This window comes from Zingiber officinale, chromosome 4A (assembly GCF_018446385.1).
Source record: "Zingiber officinale cultivar Zhangliang chromosome 4A, Zo_v1.1, whole genome shotgun sequence".
NCBI classification, from domain to species: Eukaryota; Viridiplantae; Streptophyta; class Magnoliopsida; order Zingiberales; family Zingiberaceae; genus Zingiber; species Zingiber officinale.
Genome location: NC_055992.1, coordinates 111,262,793 through 111,285,801, shown reverse-complemented (window position 1 = coordinate 111,285,801; position 23,009 = coordinate 111,262,793). Strand labels below are relative to the sequence as shown.

Genomic DNA, 23,009 nt, shown 5'->3' with positions numbered 1-23,009 from the left:
CCCTAGCACTAGGAAATAAAACGTAACTTGAACTACAACTCTTGTAACACTTTCCTAGCATTTCTTTGAGTTTTTCAACGATTGTAAGAGGTGTCTCCACCTGTAAAAAAAGAGATCATTTACTGTCTTTCATTGCCTTAGATTAACAACCACCTAAGTTGTAACTAAGTAAAACTCTGGCCTCTTAATTTCTTTTAAGTTGTTTAGTTTAGTTTTATTATTGTTATTTTAATTGTGCAACTAATCGAGTCCAAAGTACGAGAAGGGGTTAATTTTATTTTGCAAGCAATTCACCCCTTCTTGTCGACTCACGTTGTTCCAACATGCTGTACATATTTGACTTAAGTCCCATCCAGACTAGACCACCTAACACTTTTGGTGAGACATTCATCCTCTTATTTATATTAGATCTAACTGATTTCTTTTTCTATTTTATAACTAAAACCATGTGGAAGACCTTGCTAAGTGACTCCACAAAGCTAGTGGATGAAGAGATGGTGGTTCAGGAGGAAGATGAGTTAGAAAGCCATCGACTATTATCGATTGACCTCTCTAAGGAGCTGATCGGTGAAGAGGAGACAAACTGAGTCGCCGACAGTGACACGATTGCCAATACTGACAATCTACTACCTCCACGTCCCTCCTTGCTGCCGGTAGTTATTCCCTCTGAGTCCACAACCTCCGCAAAACTCCTGATCCACCGTCAACATTGTAAAAGATGTCAATCGGCCACACCCATCTGATCGACCACCTCTTTACCACAAGCTTCCGCCGGAGCCTCCGCCGCAGAAGCACCTTCTGAGTGAGGAGAAGTTCAACTTCTGCGGTTCCTGAATTGGCGGTTGGACAACCTACTCCACTTTCATCTGAACTAACGCCCTTGCTCTCCGAACTGCCGATCGAAGCCATTCCAACACAGCCCATCTCCTTCTTGCTGCCACCTTCGATCGAGCTGGCCCTACCCATTTTGACGATACACTCAATTTCCTTTTCCAAGTCGAAGACCAGATCCAAATCCAGCTCCAAACTGACCGAACAGGGTAAACATAGGCAAGTTATGACCACCCTTAGGCTACCTTCTCACAAATGGATTAACACTCACCCGACTGAGCCACTTGCATCGGAACATAAAATAAAGATCCAAGGCCTCTTGGCTCAAACTTTGGCAGACTCCAGAACCCAAGTGACATCAAGCTCACTCGAGGAGTTAGTTGATTGGTTCAACCAAGACATCAATAGGGTACACTTACTTTACACTTATGCATTCTCTTTTCTCGTATACTTTAGCTAACCCTTTTGTTTATTATGAAACTTTTGGGTGGATGGCATGACGCTATGCCAAAAATTAGCCAAGTTGAGCTATGATCACAAGATTCTGCAAGGCTTGGTCAGGGGAGCAAGCACATCACAAGGTTCGACCAATAGAGGTAGCTCAACTAAAGAGAGAGTTGAATAGTCAGTCGGAGCTATTGTTGGGGGTTGAGCGGGCCCTCACAGTAGAAAAAGATAAAAATCATGATCAAGTTGTCCAACTCAAGAGGCTTCAAAATCAAGTGCAAACTTTTAATTCACGCCTCCAGTTAGCCAACACTCGGAAGCTCAGGGTCATGGAAGATTTAGATGTCAAGAATAAGGAGGCCCGAGCCCTGGCCAAGAAACAGGAAGAAGTAGAGGCCAATCTTCTTGCCGAACGAGCTTGTCGAGTGGCTGAGCAAGTCTCCAAGGAGATTCAATTCGAGGAACAACAACATGCCCTTAAGGCAAAAGATACTGAGCAAGAGGAACTTATGGTCGAGCTGGCTAGCTATAAGGAGGGGGAGCCCGATCGGCTGGAGGCCTTTAGAGTGGAGTATTTGTGCTCATAGGACTTCAATAAAATGCTCACTGATCAGACCACCAAAATGTTCGGTTACGGAGCAGAGGGGGTCATTAAACAACTGAGGAAGGGAGGCTATCTGATGGCTAACATTCTCAAAAATTTTATCCGCCATCAAAGATCATGGAGATTATCCCAGAGGACGCCTTTCCAGATTTTGCATAGTATTTCTTTTAAGATGCTTTGTGATGTTTGTAAAAACTCAACAACTCTTGGTGCTTAGTTGTATATATTTCTCCTTGTTTAGAGTTCTTCAATATTTTTATCCCTTAGCATTTTGCTCGTCCCTTCACTCGTATCTTCTAGCTTATTTGAGCGATACTTAAGTGAACATCATAATTACGAAACATTGTGGGTCTCCTCTTTCTAATGGATCTTCTTGATGGCAGTTGATCTTGAGGTAGTTAGGAGTCATTCTCAGCCATAGGAGGGTATACCTCTATTTAAGATGATGTACTTTCCAAATGAATTGGAGGTGACATGGGAATATTATGGCCAACTACCCCTTCTGGTTGTGCAGCTTTAACTATATGTCGAATGATAACCATTTCACTATCAGTTGCATTAGTAATTACCATATTATCATCACTAATGTGTTGGTGCGGTTAGCACTAATGGTCTAACTCAAGTTTTGATAAATGATAAAGTAGGTTAAGTTAGTTTCATATTTATCTAACACTCTGATCGAATGTGCAGGCGAAGCCCAGACAGGTCGAAGGGTTGACCGGTTGTCTGGCACGAAGCCCAGCTAGGTCGACGGGCTGACCAGATAGCTGGCACGAAGTCCAGACGGGTCGAAGGGTTGACCGGACGTATGGCAGGTATGAGGTAAGTCACTGGAGGGGAGTGACTGTGAGGGCACGTTCCTAGAAAGGGAACATTAGGCGCTGATCCAACTTAGAACCATTTCGGATCTCTAAGTTGAGATCTTGACTAGATTCCGGTATCGGTAAGACGGAATCTAATTAATGGTCTGTTTATTTGATCATAAACTGTGCTGACACTCTGTTTTGAAAGATATATAATTGCCTCGGACTAACGTTTTTTTGCAGGAAGGAAACTGCTGGAAGACAAGGGTCTGGGCACCCGAAGGCAAGTTTTATCCCTATCGTCATCTCGCCACGTGGAGCTCGCTGACTGGCTCGACTACGTCATATTCAGGGTGCCCTGAAGGGATTCGGGCGCCCCAAACCTCCTATATAAGGAGGGTGAAGGCTGAAGCAAAAAGTAATTTACAACAAAATCGGATTTGGCTACAAGTCAAGTTCAAATAAAACATTCAAATCGTTAATAACCCAACACAAACAATTAAGTAAAGCTTGGGTTCCGAAAGCGTGCTTAACCACGCAAATAGGACTTAACCAATACTACATACGCAAGTAGGACTGAACCACGCAAGTAGGACTTTAAAAATTATTTTTAAAAAAAATATTTTAAAAACTTTAAAAATTATTTTTTAAAAAACTTTAAAAATTATTTTAAAAACTTTAAAAATTATTTTAAAAACTTTAAAAATTATTTTTAAAAAACTTTAAAAATTATTTTAAAAATTCTTTTTTTAAAAAAACTTTAAAAAATTATTTTAAAAAATTAAAAAAATTCTTTTAAAAATTTAAAAAATCATTTTAAAAACTTTAAAAATTATTTTAAAAACTTTAAAAATCATTTTAAAAAAAATTTTAAAAATTCTTTTAAAAACTTTAAAAATTCTTTTAAACATTCTTTTAAAAAACTTTAAAAATCATTTTAATTTTTTTTAAAAAAAATAATTTAAAGATTTGTTTTAAAAATTCAACTTAAAATTTTATATGAATAATTAACTTAGATTAAACTAAGACTAATTCTAGTTCTACCTATTGTAGGAAGCCAAGTGGATTTTGGATAGTGGTTGCTCTAAACATATGACTAGAGATCACACCAAATTCACCCAACTTACTTACAAAAGCTTAGGAACGAAACAATGACAAACTCAAGGTAATTGGTATAGATAATATTGAACTAAAAATTGACTTCATTATTACAAATGCACTACTTATTGAAAATTTCAAGTATAATCTCCTTAGTATTAGTCAATTGTGTGACACTGGATATAAGGTTAGGTTTCTATCTTCGGAATGTTCAATCAGGCACCTAGATAGCCCTACAATAAGTCTAAAGGGATTTAGGAAAGACAACATCTATGTAATTAACTTAACCACTTCTTCAATTAAGTGTTATTTAGCACAAAAAGAAAAAACTTGGTTATGACATAGAAGAATGACCCGCATAAATTTCAGAAATATAAGCAAATTAAATGGATTAGTTAGAGGATTACCAAAATTATCTAACTTAGACTCAACAATATGTAATGCTTGTCAACAAAGTAAATAAACGAAATCGACTCACAAACCAACTAATCAAACTCAAACCAACTCGATTCTAGAACTTCTACATTTAGATCTATTTGACTCCCATGGGGTCAAATCAATAAATGAAAGTTTATATTGCCTAGTAATAATAGACGACTATTCTAGGTTCACTTGGGTAAAATTCTTAAAAAATAAGGATGAAACTTTTGAAATTTTCACAAACTTTTGCAAACAAGTTGAATATGAAAAAAATCTTTAAATTAAAAGAATTAGAAGTGACAATGAGGAAGAATTTAAAAATCATAACTTTAATAAATTCTGTCTTGAAAACGGATATCATCATGAATTTTCGTGTCCTAAAACTCCCCAACAAAATGGAATTGTAGAAAGGAAAAATAGAACTCTACTTGAAGCCTCTAGAACTATGCTAAATGAATATAATCTACCTAAGCACTTTTGGGCAGAAGCTGTTAGCACAACCTACTATGTACAAAATAGAACAACACTAAATAAAGCACATAACAAAATCTTTTTCGAAATATATTATAATAAACAACCCATGTAAAATACTTTAAAGTATTTGGGTGTCCAGCCTTTATACTAAACACAAGAGAACACTTAAGAAAATTCACTTCTAAAATAGAAAATGAAATTTTTGTAGGATATTCACTAAATAGTAGAGGTTACAGAATATATAATAAGGTTACATTAAGAATTGAAGAAACCACCAATGTAAAATTTGAGGAATCCAAGCAAAACCTAGAACAAACCCAACTTCAACCAATTAAATTTACTCAAGGCATTAGTAATCAAGAAGGAACCAATCACGAAAAGGAAGAAGAACCTCAAGAGAATCAACAGCCTAGAACCATAAGAGTCAACCCAAATCATTCAATTGATTAAATAATTGGTGATCCAAACCTAAGGGTTCAAACCAGGTCGTCCTTTCGAAATCTAACTCAAATCTCTCTAATTTCAAAAATTGAACCCAAAATCATAGATGAATCTTTACTTGATCTAGATTGGGTCATAGCTATGCAAGAGGAATTAACTCAATTTAAGCGAAACGAGGTTTGGGACTTAGTGCCACCACCCAAAAATAAGAAAATAATAGAAACAAAATGGGTGTTTAGAAATAAATTAAACGAAACTGGAAAAATTACTAGAAACAAAGCTAGGCTAGTTGCTAAGGGGTTTAATCAAGTAGAGGGACTTGACTATGATGAAACTTATGCCTCAATAGCTAGATTAGAGTGCATTAGAATGTTATTCAGTTATGCAACCCATAAAAGGTTCAGACTGTATCAAATGGGCGTTAAATCTGCCTTTCTAAATGGACTGATAAAAGAAGAAGTCTATGTAAGACAACCACCTGAGTTTGAAAGTTTAGAATACCCTGACTATGTCTTTAAACTAAAGAAAGTCTTGTACGGACTTAAGCAAGCACCTAGAGCATGGTATGAAAGGTTAACCTCTTACCTAATATCTAAAGGGTTCAACCAAGGTCAAATTGACCCAACCCTATTCGTTAAATTAATAAAAGAGGATATATTTATAGCCCAAATCTATGTAGATGATATAATTTTTGGCTCAACTAATTCAGAATTTTTAGAAGAAATTACAAATTTAATGAAATAAGAATTTGAAATGAGTTTAGTAGGAAAATTAACTTACTTTTTAGGATTGTAAATCAACAAACAAATGAGGGAAATTATATTTATCAGCAAAATATACCAAAGAATTACTTAAAAAATTCGGGATGAAAAATACTAAAGAAATAAAAATACCTATGGCAGTTAACACTATTCTAGATGACGACCCAAATGAAAAACTAATTGACCTAAAATACTATAGGAGTGTCATAGGTAGCCTACACTACTTAACTGCAACTTGACCGGATATTTTATTTGCATTGAATATGTGTGCTAGATACCAAACATGTGCTAAAGAATCTCATCTGACACAAGTCAAAAGAATCTTTAGATACCTTAAAGGAACAACAAATGTAGAAATTTGGTATCCTAGAACTAACAATTTTGAATTAATAGGGTATTCTGACTCAGATTATGCTGAGTGTAAATTAGACCGCAAGAGCACAAGTGGTGGATGCCAACTACTAGGTCTATCACTCATCAGCTGGTTTAGTAGAAAGCAACACTGTGTTGCTCTGTCTACAACTGAGTCAGAGTATATAGCCATAGGAGAATGCGTTGCACAATTATTATGGATGATGCACACTTTAAAAGACTTTAACTTAAACCTTATAAATGTAAGAGTATTGATTGACAATATTAGCTCAATTAATTTAACAAAAAGTCTTGTGCATCATTCCAGAACCAAACACATTGAAATTAGACACCACTTTATCAGGGACCATGTCACTAAAGGAGATATTGAACTCAAGTACATTGAGTCCAAATCTAATTTAGCTGATATATTTACCAAACTTCTCCATAAAAGTGAGTTTAGCAATCTACGTAGAAAACTAGGGATGTGTTTAATAGACTAGGATCCTTGAAATTCTCAAAAATATTTTCAAAAAATGACTATTTTCAAATTTTAGGATAAAATCTTTTTCTTTTGTAAAATCCTCCATTTTTAGAATTTTAAATCAGTTTTAGCCTTAGACTAGAACAATTCCTTAGAAAGCATATTCCCTTAGGGCTAGTACTTGAGCATCTCACCAACACCCTAGGATTCCCTTATTTATGATTGCTGAACATAGAAAGGGGTGAGATGCATAGGCGACTTGTCTGGACTTAATTATGCTTATTTCAATGCATCAACATAAGTCTGGGTGTTAAATACAAAACAAATATTAATCAAGTTAAGTTATTCAGTTTAGTCAAACACTAACCGATTACAACTAGACTTAACCTGACTAACCAAGTGAAAACTGCTATTCTTTAATAGTTAGTAAGTAGCTAATTGGTTAGACAGTTTTTGTAATGTCAGGTTCAGGGGGAGGATTAATCGTTTTCATACTTTGAAATTAAATTTTGAAATAACATTTTTAACACTAACTTTTATAAAACTAAATTATTTTTGAAAAAAAAATTCTGGATTTTCCAAACTTAGTTCTGAAAATTAGATTTACTTAATTGGACTGTTTTAAACTTAGGTTTGAATATTGGTTTTATTTAGTTTCAAACTTTAAACTTTTCAAACTTAACTTTGAAAATCTTCTTTTATCTATTTTGAAATTTAAAACTTACAAACTTAGGTTTGAAAATATGATTTTGTAAGCTTGATTTTGAAAAATAAACTTTCCTCAATTTTATAACTTAGATTTTTCATATTTCGTTTTGAAAATTATATTCTACTTAACTTTAAAAAAAAAATTCTCTTTGAAAAATTACATTACAAACTTACAAAAGTTATCTTTCTAAAGTTGATTATTTTTCAAACTTAGCTAATTTGAAAAAGATAAAAGCTTAAAACAAAAGTTATCTTTCTATGTTTTCAACTCCTCCAAGTCAATTTGACTTACATTTGTAGACTTCCTTACATTTTAAAATTGTCATTTGCTCTATGTTTATTTTTGATGAATGCCAAAGGAGGAGACTTAGGTGGTTAAGTTAGTTAAATAACAAATTACCAAATTTAAAATAAAGGCTAACTTAAAAACCAAATTGATTGCATATTTTTCACTAACTTAACCAAGTTGTCATTGCATCAAAAAAGGGAAGATTGTTGGTGCGGTTAGCGCTAACGGTCTAACTCAAGTTTTGATAAATGACAAAGTAGGTTGAGTTAGTTTCATATTTATCTAACACTCTGATTGAGTGTGTAGGCGAAGCCCAGACAGGTCGAAGGGCTAACCGGATGTCTGGCACGAAGCCTAGCTAGGTCGACGGGCTGACAGGATAGTTGGCACGAAGTCCAAACGGGTCGATGGGCTGACCGGACGTTTGGCACGAAGTCCAGCTAGGTCAAAGGGCCGACTGGATAACTGACACGAAGTCCAGACAGGTCGAAGGGCTGACCGGACGTATGACAGGTATGAGGTAAGTCACTGGAGGGGAGTGACTGTGAAGACGCGTTCCTAGAAAGGGAACATTAGGCGCTGATCCAACTTAGAACCATTTCGGATCTCTAAGTTGAGATCTTGACTAGATTCCGGTCTCGGTAAGACGGAATCTAATTAATGCTCTGTTTATTTGATCATAAACTGTGTTGACACTCTGTTTTGTAAGATATATAATTGCCTCGGACTAACATTTTTTTGCAGGAAGGAAACTGCTAGAAGACAAGGGTCCGGGCACCCAGAGGCAAGTTTTATCCCTATCGTTGCCTCGCCACGTGGAGCTCACTGACTGGCTCGGCTACGTCACATTCAGGGCGCCCTGAAGGGATTCGGGCGTCCCGAACCTCCTATATAAGGAGGGTGAAGGCTGAAGCAAAAGAACAACTCACGATCTACTCTTCTGTGCTCCTACGACGCTGCGAAGGCTCTTCGATAAGTTTTTTTCTGTCTTATTTTCTTATTGTCGGTTTTCCTTTTACTAAATAATTCATGTACTGCATTTGTAAAAACTTTTTGAATTATTAGTGATTGCCCAACGAAAGCACTCAACGAGTGCGGGCCTTGGAGTAGGAGTCGACAAAGGCTCCGAACTAAGTAAAACGACTTTGTTAGTTTTGTGTTTTCGTTTTTTCCGCTGCCTACTCTATACACCGATATTTTAAAATCGCTATTCACCCCCCCCTCTAGCGAAACTCATCGATCCATCATAATGTTCTTTTTAAATGATATTTCCCTAGTTTTATCACTTCTACCATCCTCAATGAATTTGACATTATTCGTCTCGAAAAAGGATCTACTCAAGAGGCTATAAAACCTGAAACCGCTTGAGTTTTCAGAGTATCTTACAAAATGACAACTAACGGTTCTTGAGCCCAATTTCCTTTCGTTCGGCATATAAGGCCTAGTTTCAGCTGGACAACCCCAGACATGTAGATACCTAAGACTAGACGCTCTACATGTTTACTATTCGTATGTGGTTTTCATTATCGCCTTACTAGAAACTCTGTTGAGTAGGTAAACTGCAGTCATGAGTGCTCCACCCCATAAGGACTCCGTTAGAAAAGAAAATGCAATTATACTTCTCACCGTGTCCTTAAGGATTCGATTTCGTCGCTCTGCTACACCATTTTACTGAGGTGTCCCAAGCATGGTGTATTATGCCACGATACCACACTCAGCAAGGTAATCTGCAAGTGGCTCAGGACATTATTCACTTGATCCGTCGGATCTACCATAGTATTCACTACCACGGTCTGATCTTACGGCCTTAATATTCTTACCAAGTTGATTTTCAACTTCACCTTTGAAGGTTTTGAATATATCCAGGGATTGCGACTTCTCATGAATAAGGTATAAGTATCCGTATTGAGAATAATCATCTATAAAGCTTATAAAGTATATCTAACTATTCCAAGAAGTCTTAGGGAATGATTCATATATGTCCATATGTATAAGTTCTAAGACTTCATTACTCTGCCTTAAACCCCTGTTACTTTTGTTAGTTATTTTCCACTTGATACACACAATACAAATTTCAAAATTTGACATATCATGAAAATTGATAATTCCTAGTGGCATTAACCTTTCTAGGTGTTATTTAGAAATATGCTCTAAACGCCTATGCCATAACATTGATGAATTCTCATTTGTCACATCACGCTTTACACCTATACTATGTATCATAAGATTATTTGTATGAGTTTCAGTGTCCAATCTATATAGTTTGTCAATCAAGGAATCGGTACCACATAAGATAGAATTTCGAAAAATACTAAACTTTTCATTTCCAAATGAGAATTAAAGAGAAAGTAATAAAGAGAACCCAAAAGAAATGAAGACAAATCCGTCATTTATCCTAAAAGAAAACTTTGTTGATAAGTAAGTATGAATCTCATACAGAAGAAAAAAATCAACAAAATAAGACCCTAATATAGATCAACTTTAATTCATATATACCAGAAAATACTAAAATTATCATAAATATTATAAAAATAGAATGTACTAAAAAAATAGCAAAAAGATCTTAGCACACTCCGAAAAGACCTAAATGGATACTTTTTGGATTCAAAACTTAAGTTCCTATAACAAAAATAAAATTTTAAATTCTTTACGCATGAGTGTTGACAAAGTCTTACTTCGAGTCCCGAAATAAAAATTATGATCGTTAAAAATTTAATAAATCATATTAAGTTTAAAGTTTAAAAGGATCCTATTGAGTTGGTTAATCGTATAATTCGATCACACTCGAAGAGGCTGTAAAGTTTTTTTTTACAATTCAAGTGTTTAAATTTTGTCAGATTAATCTGGAAAATAGATAACCTCCTTTATTTGTATATGAGTAAATCTGGATGTCCAATTGATTAAAAAGTGATAGACTTATTATAATAGAATAAGGGATCAATTTTTGACGGACTTATACTTTTAGGAAAGAAACTCTTCTAGCTTCAAGCTAACTTGACGATCGATTATAAATTGATCCTATAATTTACCTCATTTACATAACCTAGAATAAATTATAAGGGACACTTAGGATGAGCTTTAAGTGTAGTCATTTTTTTTCCCACCATCTAAGTAAATCTCGAATACAATGCACATTCAAGAGTCAAACTCTAGAATATTCATTCATGAAATTTGAACAGTAATCAATTTACTTATTTTCTTAAATATTTAATCACTGCACTCACTCCTAAGCTCCAGATATTTGTCATTGTTTTTAAATTTTTTTTTAATAATTCACGTGTTTATGTTTTGTTTGATTAATTCTGGATATAGATGATATTCTCTAATTCTTTTATCAATAAATTTGAAGTATAACATATATATGTTGAAGGTGATCTTCAAGATATGCATCAATGGAATGTGAATATTAATCTTCATCGAGAATATCAATGATATGGACTTTTATGTCTCACACTCAGCTCAAACACATTAAACATGGCTCCATTTGAAAACAAAGCTTGACTTGCGGCAAAGGACCCTCTTGACGTTGAACCCTATTAATCACCAACTTCAAACATTTTTAAAAAACCTGTCAATTTTTTATGTCACCAAAACTGTCTGCTGTTTGCATCCACCACAAATATAATGTAGAAATATTTGTCGAAACATTTAAATCAAGAATGTGTTCACACAAGAGGAATTAATTAATCGAAAATGATTATTTACTTAAAGACATGTGTTCCCAGTACACTATGCATATTTCTATACTTTCTACCTGAAGTATGTTAGTATTTTCTACTCAAACGATTAATATTCAACCACTCGAATTAATTAGCAAAGATCGACCTCGAGTTGCTCAACAATGGCGTTCACACGATAACAGCTTTCTTCCAATCACATGAAGACAAAAGGTCATGCATGTGTTCACACCAAATGTTTTAAAATCCTCAAAAAATAAATATATTTTAACTATTTTCAAATAACATATTGAGGATAAATTAAAATGGTTTTTAGTTTAAAAAAAAATCTTGTGCCTATTTAAACCATAGCATAGATGTGCCTTTGCTCCATGAAATAAAACTAGAGTTTTTTCCTTTCTTCTTCCTTGTATGAAGAGATCTATGGAGACTCCACCTTGCTCCCAAGTATTAATCCTTTTCCTCTTTCCTCTCATCATCTCTTCTTCTTCTTCTCCTCCTCCTCCTCCTCCTCTTCCTTCTTCTTCTTCTTGAATCACATGTAGATTTTAATTTGCTTGATTAATGCAAATTTAATAGGATTTTATGGAGGAGATTTTAATTTGTTGAATAAATACAAAATTTAATAGGATGTCAAGGAGGAGATTGTGGAAGCATGGTACATGAATGACAGTGAGAAGGAAGATTACAGATTGCCTAGACACTGTGAGCCAAAGGAATTTGTTTCTTTGGAAAAACTTCAAGGTTATTTTCACTTCTTTTAGATTATAAAATGATATGTAAGGTTATTGGATTGATGAAGCCCGCAATTGTTCATGTGTATTTTGCAGAGCTTGGAGTTTTGACTTGGAGTGTCCATGGGGATGACTATGAGAATGAAGAAGATGTGAAGCAAATTCGTGAATCGGAAGGCTACTCCCACAGTGTTAGTTTCTAAGATAAATAAAATAAATAATTTTTTTATGATTTATGATTAACTACACATATTATGTTGCAGTTCATGGTAGATATACATCCAGAGAGGATGCCAAACTTTGAGCTGATGGTGAAGAGATTCTTTTTGGAGCACCTCCACCCTCACCCTGAGATTTCTTATTGTATCCAAGGCACTGGTAATTAATTTGTTGGATTAAATACCAAATAATTAACCATAGTTCATGCCGCAAAATATAATTATAACTAAATCATTATCAGGGTATCATGATGTGAGGGATGAAAACGATCGATGGATTCGGATAGCAGTGAAGGAAGGGGTCATGATCTTGTTGCCCGCTGGAATTTATCATCGTTTTACCCTCGACACTAACAACTACTTGAAGGTGTTCAGACAACCATCGCTACTTTACTTAATGCCTTACTTATTGACTATTCGTGATCATAAGTTTAGACAAATCATAATTCACATATGAATAATAAATCAGGCTGTACTCTTCAGTGCTTGTCCACCAGCTGAGTTCAGCACCTATGAAGGTCCCTGTGAAGACCTTCCTGCAAGGTATATACCTAATTTGATTTATCCACAGGATTAAGTTACTTCTATTGTGAACTAAATCGAAAGTTCTAAATCATACAGGAAGCTGTATGTCGAGGCATTTCACAAGGCAATGCGAAGGTAGTAGTTACTAATGGAGATCTATCAAATGAATATCTGTATTACTCAATATATTGATGATGTGTGTGGTTCGTAAGAATGATTGTTATGTTTCTTGAATTTCTAAAAAGGGATGTTTTATCATTCTAAGAGCTATTTGTTATTTTTGCATCTTTATGATAAACAAATTCACAATTGAAATACAATTCCAATGAATGCTATTTGTATCAAGAGCAATATATAAAAGCAGTGAAATTTCTGAAAAAAGAGTTACTGGTTTCTACCTCGATCCTTGAGGATCACCAGAAGCTATTGCACGAGCAATTTCCATTGCGAAAATGATGGAAACGACTTCGATCTCTGACCACGACATCCCGATTCCAGAGCTTCGATATCAACTTGATTGCAGAATGGCAATCTTTGCAGACCCTCAGGTTTTTCAGAATGTGAATTGGCAGATTGGATGGTAGTTTCATGATCCCAAACGCGATTGCCATCTTCTCACTATGTGCAAACAATGCCTGTTCCTTGTCCTCTTCGTCCATTTCCACTTTTACCTGTTCGACGATTGGTGAATAACCTGCCGACTTCAATTTCTTTGTCATTTCAGCCATCACTGCTTGAATCTCCATGATTTCTGGGTGCCGCTGATCACCGGCAATAAACTTGTGTACCTGTCCTCCAATTGTAATTGAGCTATAACCTGCAGTCTTTTTAACTCCTCTATCATCCATCAACCTTCGAATCCTGTTGGCATCATCCCATCTTTTGTTATCTACATACACATTGTACAGCTGAACATAGACGGCATCCTCGTGTGGCTCCAATTCCAAAAGATTCTTTGCTGCCTTCTCTGCTAAATCCATGTTCTTGTACAGTCTGCAAGAGCTTAACATGGAGCCCCAGATAACAGCATTTGGTTCCATGGGCATGCTTTCGATAAGCCCAATCGCCTCTTGCAGATGTCCACAACGACCAAGCAGATCTATCATGCAGCCGTAGTGCTCAATCTCAGGCTCTATGTTGTATAAACTACTCATCTCATTGAAAAACTTCCGCCCCTCATCTAATAGACCTGAATGACTGCACGCAGTCAGAACACTGACATAGGCTACTGCATTCGGTCGCAAACCCTCAGCCTTCATTAACCTGAAATGCTCAAGTGCAAGTTTCCCCATTCCGTTGATCGCAAGGCCTGAGATGATAACAGTCCAAGTCTGTGCGTCCCTCTCCACCATCCTACCGAAAACTAGCATGGCTTGATCAACCTTTCCACATTTTGTATACATGTCCAGTAATGAAGTCCCAAGATACACATCCTGCTTTACGAAACACTCTTCGATGTGAGCATGCAAGATCTTGCCTTGGCTTAGTGCACCTAAACTAGCACAAGCTGTGAGCAAGCTGACTACCGTGAACTTATCAGGTTGCAAGCCAGATGCTCGTAACTTTGAAAATAACTGCAATGCTTCCTTAAGTCTACCTCCATGTATGTATCCGGTGACCATTGAGTTAAATGAGATGATATCAGGAGCATTCATTTTCTCAAATAAGGATCGAGCTATGTCAATATCGCCAATCTTACAGTACCCATCGATGATGGCATTCCATGCTGGTGCAATCTTGTTGTTCATTGAGTCAAAGATCTGACGAGCAGACTTGATGCTTCCACCTTTTGCATACATATTGATTAGTGCAACAGCAAGATTGCTGCTCACACCAATTCTCTTGTCGATGACAATCTGATGAAGCCATTTGCCCAATTTTAGATCCCGCAACTGTGCGCATGCCGATAGGACTGCAACCATTGCAACAGTATCTGGCTCGACATTCTCAGACATCATCTCTTTGAACACCCCAACGGCCTCTGAAGCCCTTCCATCTTTAGCATAGCCGGCTATCAAACTCGTCCAAGAAACCACATTTCTCACAGGCATTTCATTGAACAGCTTCCGAGCATCATCCACGAACCTAGATTTCACAAGTCCCCCAATTATCGTCGTCCAGGATACAACATCTTTCATGTCGATCGATCTAAACACTGTCACGGCATCGTCAATGCAGTCAAGTTGTACATACATATACACCAAAGAATTCGCTACAAACGCATCGCAGTCAGGAAAATGCTTGACGAACAGAGCATGCACCATTTGCCCTTCCAAGGCCGAGCCTGCAAGGCCGCAGGACTTGAACATGAACTGAAATGTGTAGGCGTCAGGCATCGCACTCTTCTGACGCATTTTACGGAACAAATTGAGGGACTCTCGGGGGAAATGATGGGAACAACAGGCCCGGATGATGGTGTTCCACTGAAAGGTGGAGGGATCCGGAATTCGGGAGAAGAAGCCGAGAGCATAGGAGTGCGGGGCGGAGGAGACTTCTGTGAGGCATTTCAGCAAACAAGTGGTGGACGGGGAGTGGGAGAGCGATCCAGCGACGATTAGCTGGGCGTGGAGCTGCGAAGCGTGCTTCAGAGACAAAAGAGCCGGCCATTCCAAACGCATATGAGAGAGAAGCAAAGCAAAACGGTTTGGTTTCTACAGCCTTCTGCTTCGACGACGAAGAAGGAGAAGACGAAGACGACGACGACGACGAAGAAAGAGGCAAAATTATACATCATGCGGTATAAATATGTAAATTTAAAATATCCCACAAAGTTTCTTTTTTTTTTTAAATGCATCCAAAGGCAATTTACCCTTTTTTCAATCGACATTCCGTTGACAAAGAGCGGGGTCCAATTTTGAGAAATCTTAAAATTTCAGCAGTAGTTTTCATGATTATAAAAATTTGGATATATTGTTTGATTAGAGTAGGACACGTTGACGGCCTCATCTACGTTCGATCGTCAAGCTGAACGTTCCGTATGCAAGCTGCAATTGGACCCGATCCCCCCCCCTCCGCATCCTCAAAGCTAGATCCGTCTCCTTCCCGGAAGCTCTCGATCCTTTACCTCCTCGAAGTTTTCTTAGCACGAATCCACGTGATGCGAAGTCTGAATCACTTCGATTGGTCGTTCCAGATCCGTCAAAAGGTTTGCTACGATTTTTTTGCATTCCATTTCTTCCGTTGATAGCTTACCTTTATGTTCTTCACGCTGTTCCGATTTGGTTCCCCCCATTTTATGCTCCTCTTTTGCTGAAAGGTAGGTTTTTTGTTGTCTCTTGTATTTTATTCGTATATCTTGGTAGTGCGATCGAGGGTATGTTTCCTGAAGCGATCCAATACCTTCTGGCGAGTGCAGGTCGTAAGATCTTAATGGCTAATAAGGAAATGGAGAAGCTTTTTGATGCTACTGTGAACAAAGGGAAAGAATGCAGCTTGGCAATGAATTCAGCAGTGGGTTCACTTGTGCAATTCCAGAAGAACATTCAGAATTCTTTGAAGGTTCAGTCATCTTCATCTTAATCGAACCAAAGTGGCACTTTTGCTGCTTCACTGAGCATTTCTATTTTCTTTTCTTGTTTAGGGGCATTTGAGGAAACTGATGAATGATAAACAGAAAATTGGTGCTAGAAGTTCTCTGGTATTGGTGGAAAATGAATCACCAAGTGCTTTGGAGGCCAACTTTAAGAAGCAGCTCGAAGCCTGGAAAGAGAATTCATTCTGGGTTGATCAGGCGCCAGAGATTAAGGTGTTATTTTTTTTTTATTACTGGAGTAGAAAATGTCAAATTCGGATTTGGTTTTGCACATGGTTTCAAGTGCTGAATGGTTCATTCTAACTGAGATTGCATCAACATGGATAAATATCACTCCACCACTTGTATCACATCATTTCAATAGTACCAATCTAGATGGGGACTTTCTCAGTTGGGAAAAATCTCTTCCCATGGCCTGGACGTTGATAATGCCAGCCGATCTCAAGGAGGAGATGAAGCACTAGGGGGAATGACACCAACTAGTGCATCTATTAGAATAAAGAGGAGTGACATGGAAGTCGAAGAAATTGAGATGTCTCTGTTTCCTATACTTGTATTTATCCTAGTTTCCATTGTGTCAATGTAAGTCTAACTCAGTGCTAATCTGATATATATTTATGCACATGTAGACAAATCAATTACAATATCAAATTTACTAGGAGCATTATTAATCTAGCTCTAGAAAAATTATAGGATGAAAGTGTGAAATTCACTTGGATGCTATAAGAACTAATATTCTCATTCATTGCACAACACACTATAGTATTAGTAAGATATAATCGTTAGTCAATATATTTGTTTCATATTTTTAGTATGTTGCTCTAAACTTTATTCAATTGGTTTTCTAGTTGGTATAGAACTATAGTTAAATGTGTAAATAAGCTCAAAAGGAAAGGAATTATAGGGTTAAAACTCCTATAAGCTGATCTTGGCATGCTTTGTTATTTCCCAAGTGCAGGACACAATAACAAAGCCTTATGGTTTCACCAAAGATCAAGACTCAAGCTTGGAACGATATTGTAAATCTTGGTCTTTGCATATTATTGTTTGCTGGTCATCTTTCTTCTCTATTTTTTCGAGGAATATATTGATACGACAAGCAAATGTGTATTCTTCTTCTCCCTTTAGTTCTACAAAGAGACTTTAGAGTATACTCTGACTGGAAAAATTAAACGAGTTGATCGATATTAGAATGCTTAGTGGTGCTAACAATAACAAATTCAGAAATGTGCCGATGGAAATTATGTGTGATCATGAGATAGTACTGATTTTTAGTTGTCATCATACTTAATGTATTTTGCAGGTTTCTGTACCTAAAGGATCTCTTTGTAACTTGAATGTCAAATTCAATGTTGGATTGCCTCCGGATGCCATATTCAATATTGTGATTGACCCTGATAACAAAAGGGTGTTCAAAAACATTAAGGTATGATAGAAAAAATACATATAAGGTTAATTATCTTCAATGGCATTGTTTCCTTTATCTTTCCTGTAGCTATATTTTCTTCCTAAAACTGTACTATTATTTTAGTCATAATATAGGATTCATTAGGTTCAGCAACTTTGTAGTTTGAATTCTACTGCTTGTTGCTGTTATACTCTTCAGCTTTTCCGTCTAGTCCACATTCATATGAGTGGTGTTTGTTCAACTTTCATTTTGGATTAAAGATGATAGTTTATAGCATTATATCTACGAGTTGTTTTGTCAAGTTGCAAAAAAGAGTAAATTGTACTGTTGATAAGGGTATGAATTATAAGTATCTATGTAAGCTGCTATTGATGTGGAACTGCCACTAAATTGGAGATGCATTGCATCTTAATTGTGAACATCTAAGCTGAGTTAGATTCTGACTGCTTATCATATTCTAAATCACTTGTTTCTTTGGTATTTATAACATTGTTTTTCCTTGTAAATTGTTTATATAAGCTTCTAAAACGTGATATCCTTTCGTTTATATAAAACCAACTGAATCCGACACCTAATGTCAATTTCATTTGTTGAATGTAGTCATCATTGTGGATTTAGCATGTGATTTAGCTGATATTTTGCACTCTGTTCTTTGGTAGGAGGTGATATCAAGAAAGGTGCTACTTGATGAGGGCTTAAGGCAAGTTGTTGAGGTGGAGCAAGCAGCGATATGGCGGTTTCTTTGGTGGTCTGGGACTATAACAGTCCATGCCATAGTTGATCAAAATCGGAAAGATCATACGGTAAGAAAAGAAAGACCACTTATTATAAATTCCACACTATTCAAGTAACATATCTTTTAAATTTCTTGATGTAGGTTAAGTTCAAGCAAGGAAAATCCGGATTCATGAAACAATTCGAGGGTTGTTGGAAAGTAGAACCTTTATTTGTCGATGAACAAATGTGCCAACCATTCAAGCCAACAACGTGGAACGATTACGACTCATGCACACAGGGGAAGGGAAGAGTTGGATCCGTTGTGACATTAGACCAACTGATCCAGCCAGCTCTCGTGCCTCCACCACCGATCTCATGGTATCTGAGGGGGATAACTACTAGAACCACTGAGATGCTTGTGAATGATCTTTTAGCAGAGACTGCTCGATTGAGGTGTGCAGTTAGTATTGAAGAAGTTAAAGGGGATCTCGAAGGAAGTGTGCATGATAAAATGCTTGATTCAGCTGATGCATTCATCGATATAAAGCAGAGATGGCAAGTAGGAAGAAAGCAAAATCGACGGCGAAATAGAAGGCTCTTGTTGACTCATTAATCTCTTTGGGACCTTATAGACCGTGTCGCTATATTTTGTATAGTTTTGGCAGACTTGACAGTCCTGGATTACCTATTTGTACCTACACATTGTGGTGTACTGAAAAGGAAGACACTTCGTGGTGTTCTCATGGAGTTATATGTGGAGATGACTAAGATGAAGAATAATTATTGTTAGGATAGAAGTGACAAGGAATTCACCCATGGCATAGCTGAGTTAGTATCATCATATGTGATATTTGCAAAAATAGATAAGGATGGATTCCCGATAAAATTAATAGAAATATTTTACTATGTGATGGCCTGCTTAGTTTTTTTATTACCTCTTACTATGTGGCCGGTCGTGTGGGGTGAATGGACCTTTCACAGGGGAAAAAATAAAGAACAGTGAAAGAGTAATTAATCTTTGAATTGGTTTATGGAAATTTGATTGATGGAATGAAATAGATGTTTCAACTGAATTCTTCATTTTTGATTGTAAGAAAATTTTAATATTTTTATGTGAAATTACTTATTCCACTCAATTAATTCAACTCGACCGTCGACTAATCGTCATTAATTACTCTTTATATTGTTGTGAATTTTTTGGTAAATTAATTTAATGCACCGCTATTAAAAATTCTCAATTTTGGTTCATCAAATCTCAAATTTAACGTATCCTCCTCTTTTTCTGGGTTAAACAAAGGTCTATGTCGAGGGCCCAAATATTTGGGGTCCATTAAATAATTAAGTAAAGGAATTAAAAAAAAAATTTAAATTGAGTCATTAATATTAATTAATGATAACATACACATTAATAAATATCATGTTAACCGATTAATATCATCTTATTAATTAATTCATTATTCCTATTTATACATTACATATAATTATAATTAGTCAAGATTTTATTTTATTTAATCTTATTTCTTCATAATTACACTTAATCAAGATTTTATTCTATTTAATTATATATCTTATAAAACTAATAAACTCTTTCCTTCTCAATATCTCTAAAAAAAATCCTAATTATTCTTTCACCAATACTTCATGCTTATTTCTTTGCTCCTCATTAATTTTATATGTTTATATACTCTCGTCAATATCTTTTTTCTTTTCTCATCAATAATTTTATACGTTTATGCTTTCTCGTCGGTGATACTTTCAAAGAACGCCCCTCGCTCTTTCTTTTTTTCTCGATAATAACATGAATCAAAGATTTTTTTTTTATCCATACAACTTAAAGTAAAATGCTTCATAAAAAAATTAAAAATTAAAAATTAAAATTAATAAAATTTTGTTTACTTTCAATGCCTTAAAAATATTAAATAATTCAACCGTGGTAGAAAAATTATTTAAATATTAGTGAGAAAACTAATTTTATATAAAAATAATATTTTATTTTAAAAAAATAAATTATTTTTTTAAATCGATCAATCTCAATCCCAAATTCAAATGAAAGGAATTTGAGAAAAAAAAATTAAAATATATTAAAAGATTTTTTTAATTTACTTTTACTTGGAGTCTCGGGGAATCTAATTAAGACGCCCTGCACGCCATAATGAACTAAAACAGATGCTTCTGAAACACGAAGTAGCTTAATCACATAACGCTATCAACTTCAACAGTTACATATATCTTAATAACAAACCTGAAAGCACATAAAAGACACAGCAGATACATAACCCTTATTTTTAAATATTATATAATACATAGAAACTTCTAGTTTCTATATATATATATAGATAGATATTCTAAAACCACAAACATCTGATATTGACATATCTGATCCTTGAGATTCTGCTTTCTGATATCCAGATAAGATAAGTTTATTCACTATTTATCATGCATATTGCTTTCTTCTTTCCCGTTGTGCTCTTATATTGAGCTGTTTCAACCTGTCATAAAAGCTATTAGAGTTCATTAATTGGCATTAAGCACTTTAACTTACAGCCAGCAAAAAGTTCTTCAAAATACTCATTATAACAATTGCTTTCAGAATCCCAAAGAGTTTCTGAAAGTGACGCTCAAAAGAAGCAGCTTCATGCTGCAGGTACTACACTAGCTACTACAAATATATAGTATACGTAATGCAACCAATATGTTTCATTTCCGTCTCATGGATTATGACCACAAAAATGACCACAAATAATTAAAGAAAATAGGGCATTGATGATCATAATTGTGGCAAATATACCTTTGCGGTTGGAGAAGTAATTAGCGTAAGGCATTTGCCCTGCCTCGATACGCATGACGTCCTCGACAAGCAGTTCGTAGTGGCGCTTCACTTCATCCGCCGTCTTCCCACCCATGGCACGGGCAATCTTGTGCCATCGGTCCGGCGTGTCTCTGTCGTACAATGCCAATGCCTTCTCGAACATCTTGTTATCCTTTGAGGTCCACGGCGAGTTAACCGAGCTTGATGCCATCAAACAATGGTGTTTGATCTCTAGGTAATCCAATAAGCAATCAAACTATTTCGATGTGTTGCTTGTCAGATGGCATGGCCTCGGCCTCTTCTTATATACACAGGTGAGTGGGCAGTGTGGGGCTACATCGGAGAATAGAGCCAGATTCCAGAATAATAGATTCTGAAATAGAATCTGAAGATGGTGTTTCGAGGAGCTGGAGAATCTATCTCTTGTTTCTAGAATCATATAGTTATGGCGTCGATAGAGTGTTAATGGATAGCAAGATGACACATAAGCTCAGCATTAGAAAAAATTAACGCAAACTGCAAATGTAGCACACTAACAATGGATTCATGTCAATGCACCATATGCCGATCGAATGTTGATCAAGCAATCTTAGTTTCAAGTTAGATTTGCATGCCAAAGATCAATTGATATGGTGCTAACTCAGCTACTCGTCGTATGAACCTCCACACAAAATATACCTTGTCCATCAACTAGCAAACAGCAGACTCAGCTTACATATTGCTCCTGAACTTCCACATTTCATCATCATCCTCGTCACCAAGATGCATTTAAACTCTATGCAAGGCTTCTAAACTTCCACATATGCAGGATGGAAAATAAGACAGAAGAATCAATATCCAAAAACATTTAGGAGAAATGATCAAATTCAATAATTGTCAACATAACAAGATTCCTTATTGTAACTATCAAATGGATAGGGAGGACCTAAATCTTTGGAGTTGGACCATTTTTTAGGCCGCCCCAGTAAGCTGCAAGCTGATTCCAATTTGCCTCTTCGGTATTGCTTAAGATCAAAGAGGGTTCTTTTGTCAAGTTGCTGGTCCATTAAAAAGGCTCTATAAGCAGTATTTGAAATACCCAGGCCTAGGAAGCATGAAGACATTGATAATTGTTAGAACCCTCTTTTTGTGTGTCTGTGTGTGCATCGAATAATAACCTATTCTTGCAACTACTTGTGCAAATCAGAGCACACAGGCAACGAGAACATAATCTAGAATTCTACTACTCTCGTGCTTGTATATTGTTCTAGAATTTTAGTTACAAACATTCAGTTTGATATAACTTATTTTGATCTTGAACAATAACTATAATGATGTCATTACTACCAAAACAACTCCAACTCTCTGAAAGACATTGTTACAGTGGATTCTATATTTTCATCGAGCAAAATCCCTAACGGCCATAGTATTATCAACTTTTTTCAATTAATGCTGAATTACTAATTATGGCCCACACCCCAATTCTGTAAGCAACCATCATATATATCAAACTCCATCCAACAGAATCTTTGTCAAAAGAAAGTAAACAAATTGTTTCGGATATCGAAACAAATTCTTTCGTAACAAGGCAATTGATAAACCTACAAAACATTTGATGATCTGTGCAAATTCGAAAAAAATTATGGTAGTTTGAGGATGTGGAAGGTTCAGATCCATACAAGATATAACTGCTATTTGA

General features: G+C 35.9%; 4 protein-coding genes across 5 annotated transcripts; 2 read left to right on the top strand and 2 right to left on the bottom strand.

Annotated features, from left to right (window-relative positions):
* The first annotated feature begins 11,714 nt into the window (after positions 1-11,714).
* LOC121970590 (1,2-dihydroxy-3-keto-5-methylthiopentene dioxygenase 2-like) lies at positions 11,715-13,123 on the top strand. Of its 2 annotated transcripts, none has more exons than XM_042521394.1 (7): positions 11,715-11,835; positions 12,018-12,132; positions 12,219-12,313; positions 12,386-12,500; positions 12,583-12,707; positions 12,824-12,883; positions 12,962-13,123. In XM_042521394.1, the coding sequence occupies exons 1-6, from the start codon at positions 11,800-11,802 to the stop codon at positions 12,839-12,841; spliced, it is 504 nt and encodes a 167-aa protein (XP_042377328.1). In that variant the 5' UTR covers positions 11,715-11,799; the 3' UTR covers positions 12,842-12,883; positions 12,962-13,123. The 2 variants fall into 2 exon arrangements, with proteins under 2 accessions (XP_042377328.1, XP_042377327.1); XM_042521393.1 differs by having other exon boundaries at positions 12,810-12,883.
* LOC121970589 (pentatricopeptide repeat-containing protein At4g21065-like) lies at positions 13,116-15,585 on the bottom strand. The gene has a single exon (XM_042521392.1). The coding sequence runs from the start codon at positions 15,481-15,483 to the stop codon at positions 13,279-13,281; it is 2,205 nt and encodes a 734-aa protein (XP_042377326.1). The 5' UTR covers positions 15,484-15,585; the 3' UTR covers positions 13,116-13,278.
* A 283-nt stretch (positions 15,586-15,868) lies between these two features.
* LOC121970588 lies at positions 15,869-19,428 on the top strand. The gene is made up of 6 exons (XM_042521391.1): positions 15,869-16,121; positions 16,221-16,363; positions 16,446-16,610; positions 17,701-17,823; positions 18,465-18,608; positions 18,683-19,428. Exons 2-6 carry the CDS (start codon positions 16,235-16,237, stop codon positions 19,133-19,135), a joined length of 1,014 nt encoding a protein of 337 aa, XP_042377325.1. The 5' UTR covers positions 15,869-16,121; positions 16,221-16,234; the 3' UTR covers positions 19,136-19,428.
* A 1,270-nt stretch (positions 19,429-20,698) lies between these two features.
* Positions 20,699-21,596, bottom strand: LOC121973556 (protein RADIALIS-like 3). The gene is made up of 2 exons (XM_042524963.1): positions 21,311-21,596; positions 20,699-21,011 (listed from the first exon to the last, which is right to left on the bottom strand). The coding sequence occupies exons 1-2, from the start codon at positions 21,540-21,542 to the stop codon at positions 21,007-21,009; spliced, it is 237 nt and encodes a 78-aa protein (XP_042380897.1). The 5' UTR covers positions 21,543-21,596; the 3' UTR covers positions 20,699-21,006.
* Between the last annotated feature and the right edge of the window lie 1,413 nt (positions 21,597-23,009).

Bases quoted from the DNA above. Each gene is read 5' to 3' on its own strand.
- LOC121970590 (XM_042521393.1), top strand. From the start codon at position 11,800: ATGAAGAGATCTATGGAGACTCCACCTTGCTCCCAA. The intron at 12,708-12,809 runs GTGTTCAGACAA...ATAATAAATCAG, and splicing joins ACACTAACAACTACTTGAAG to GCTGTACTCTTCAGTGCTTG. The intron at 12,884-12,961 runs GTATATACCTAA...TAAATCATACAG, and splicing joins TGTGAAGACCTTCCTGCAAG to GAAGCTGTATGTCGAGGCAT.
- LOC121970589 (XM_042521392.1), bottom strand. From the start codon at position 15,483: ATGCGTTTGGAATGGCCGGCTCTTTTGTCTCTGAAGCACGCTTCGCAG.
- LOC121970588 (XM_042521391.1), top strand. From the start codon at position 16,235: ATGGCTAATAAGGAAATGGAGAAGCTTTTTGATGCTACTGTGAACAAA. The intron at 16,364-16,445 runs GTTCAGTCATCT...TTTCTTGTTTAG, and splicing joins ACATTCAGAATTCTTTGAAG to GGGCATTTGAGGAAACTGAT. The intron at 18,609-18,682 runs GTAAGAAAAGAA...TTCTTGATGTAG, and splicing joins AAAATCGGAAAGATCATACG to GTTAAGTTCAAGCAAGGAAA.
- LOC121973556 (XM_042524963.1), bottom strand. From the start codon at position 21,542: ATGGCATCAAGCTCGGTTAACTCGCCGTGGACCTCAAAGGATAACAAG.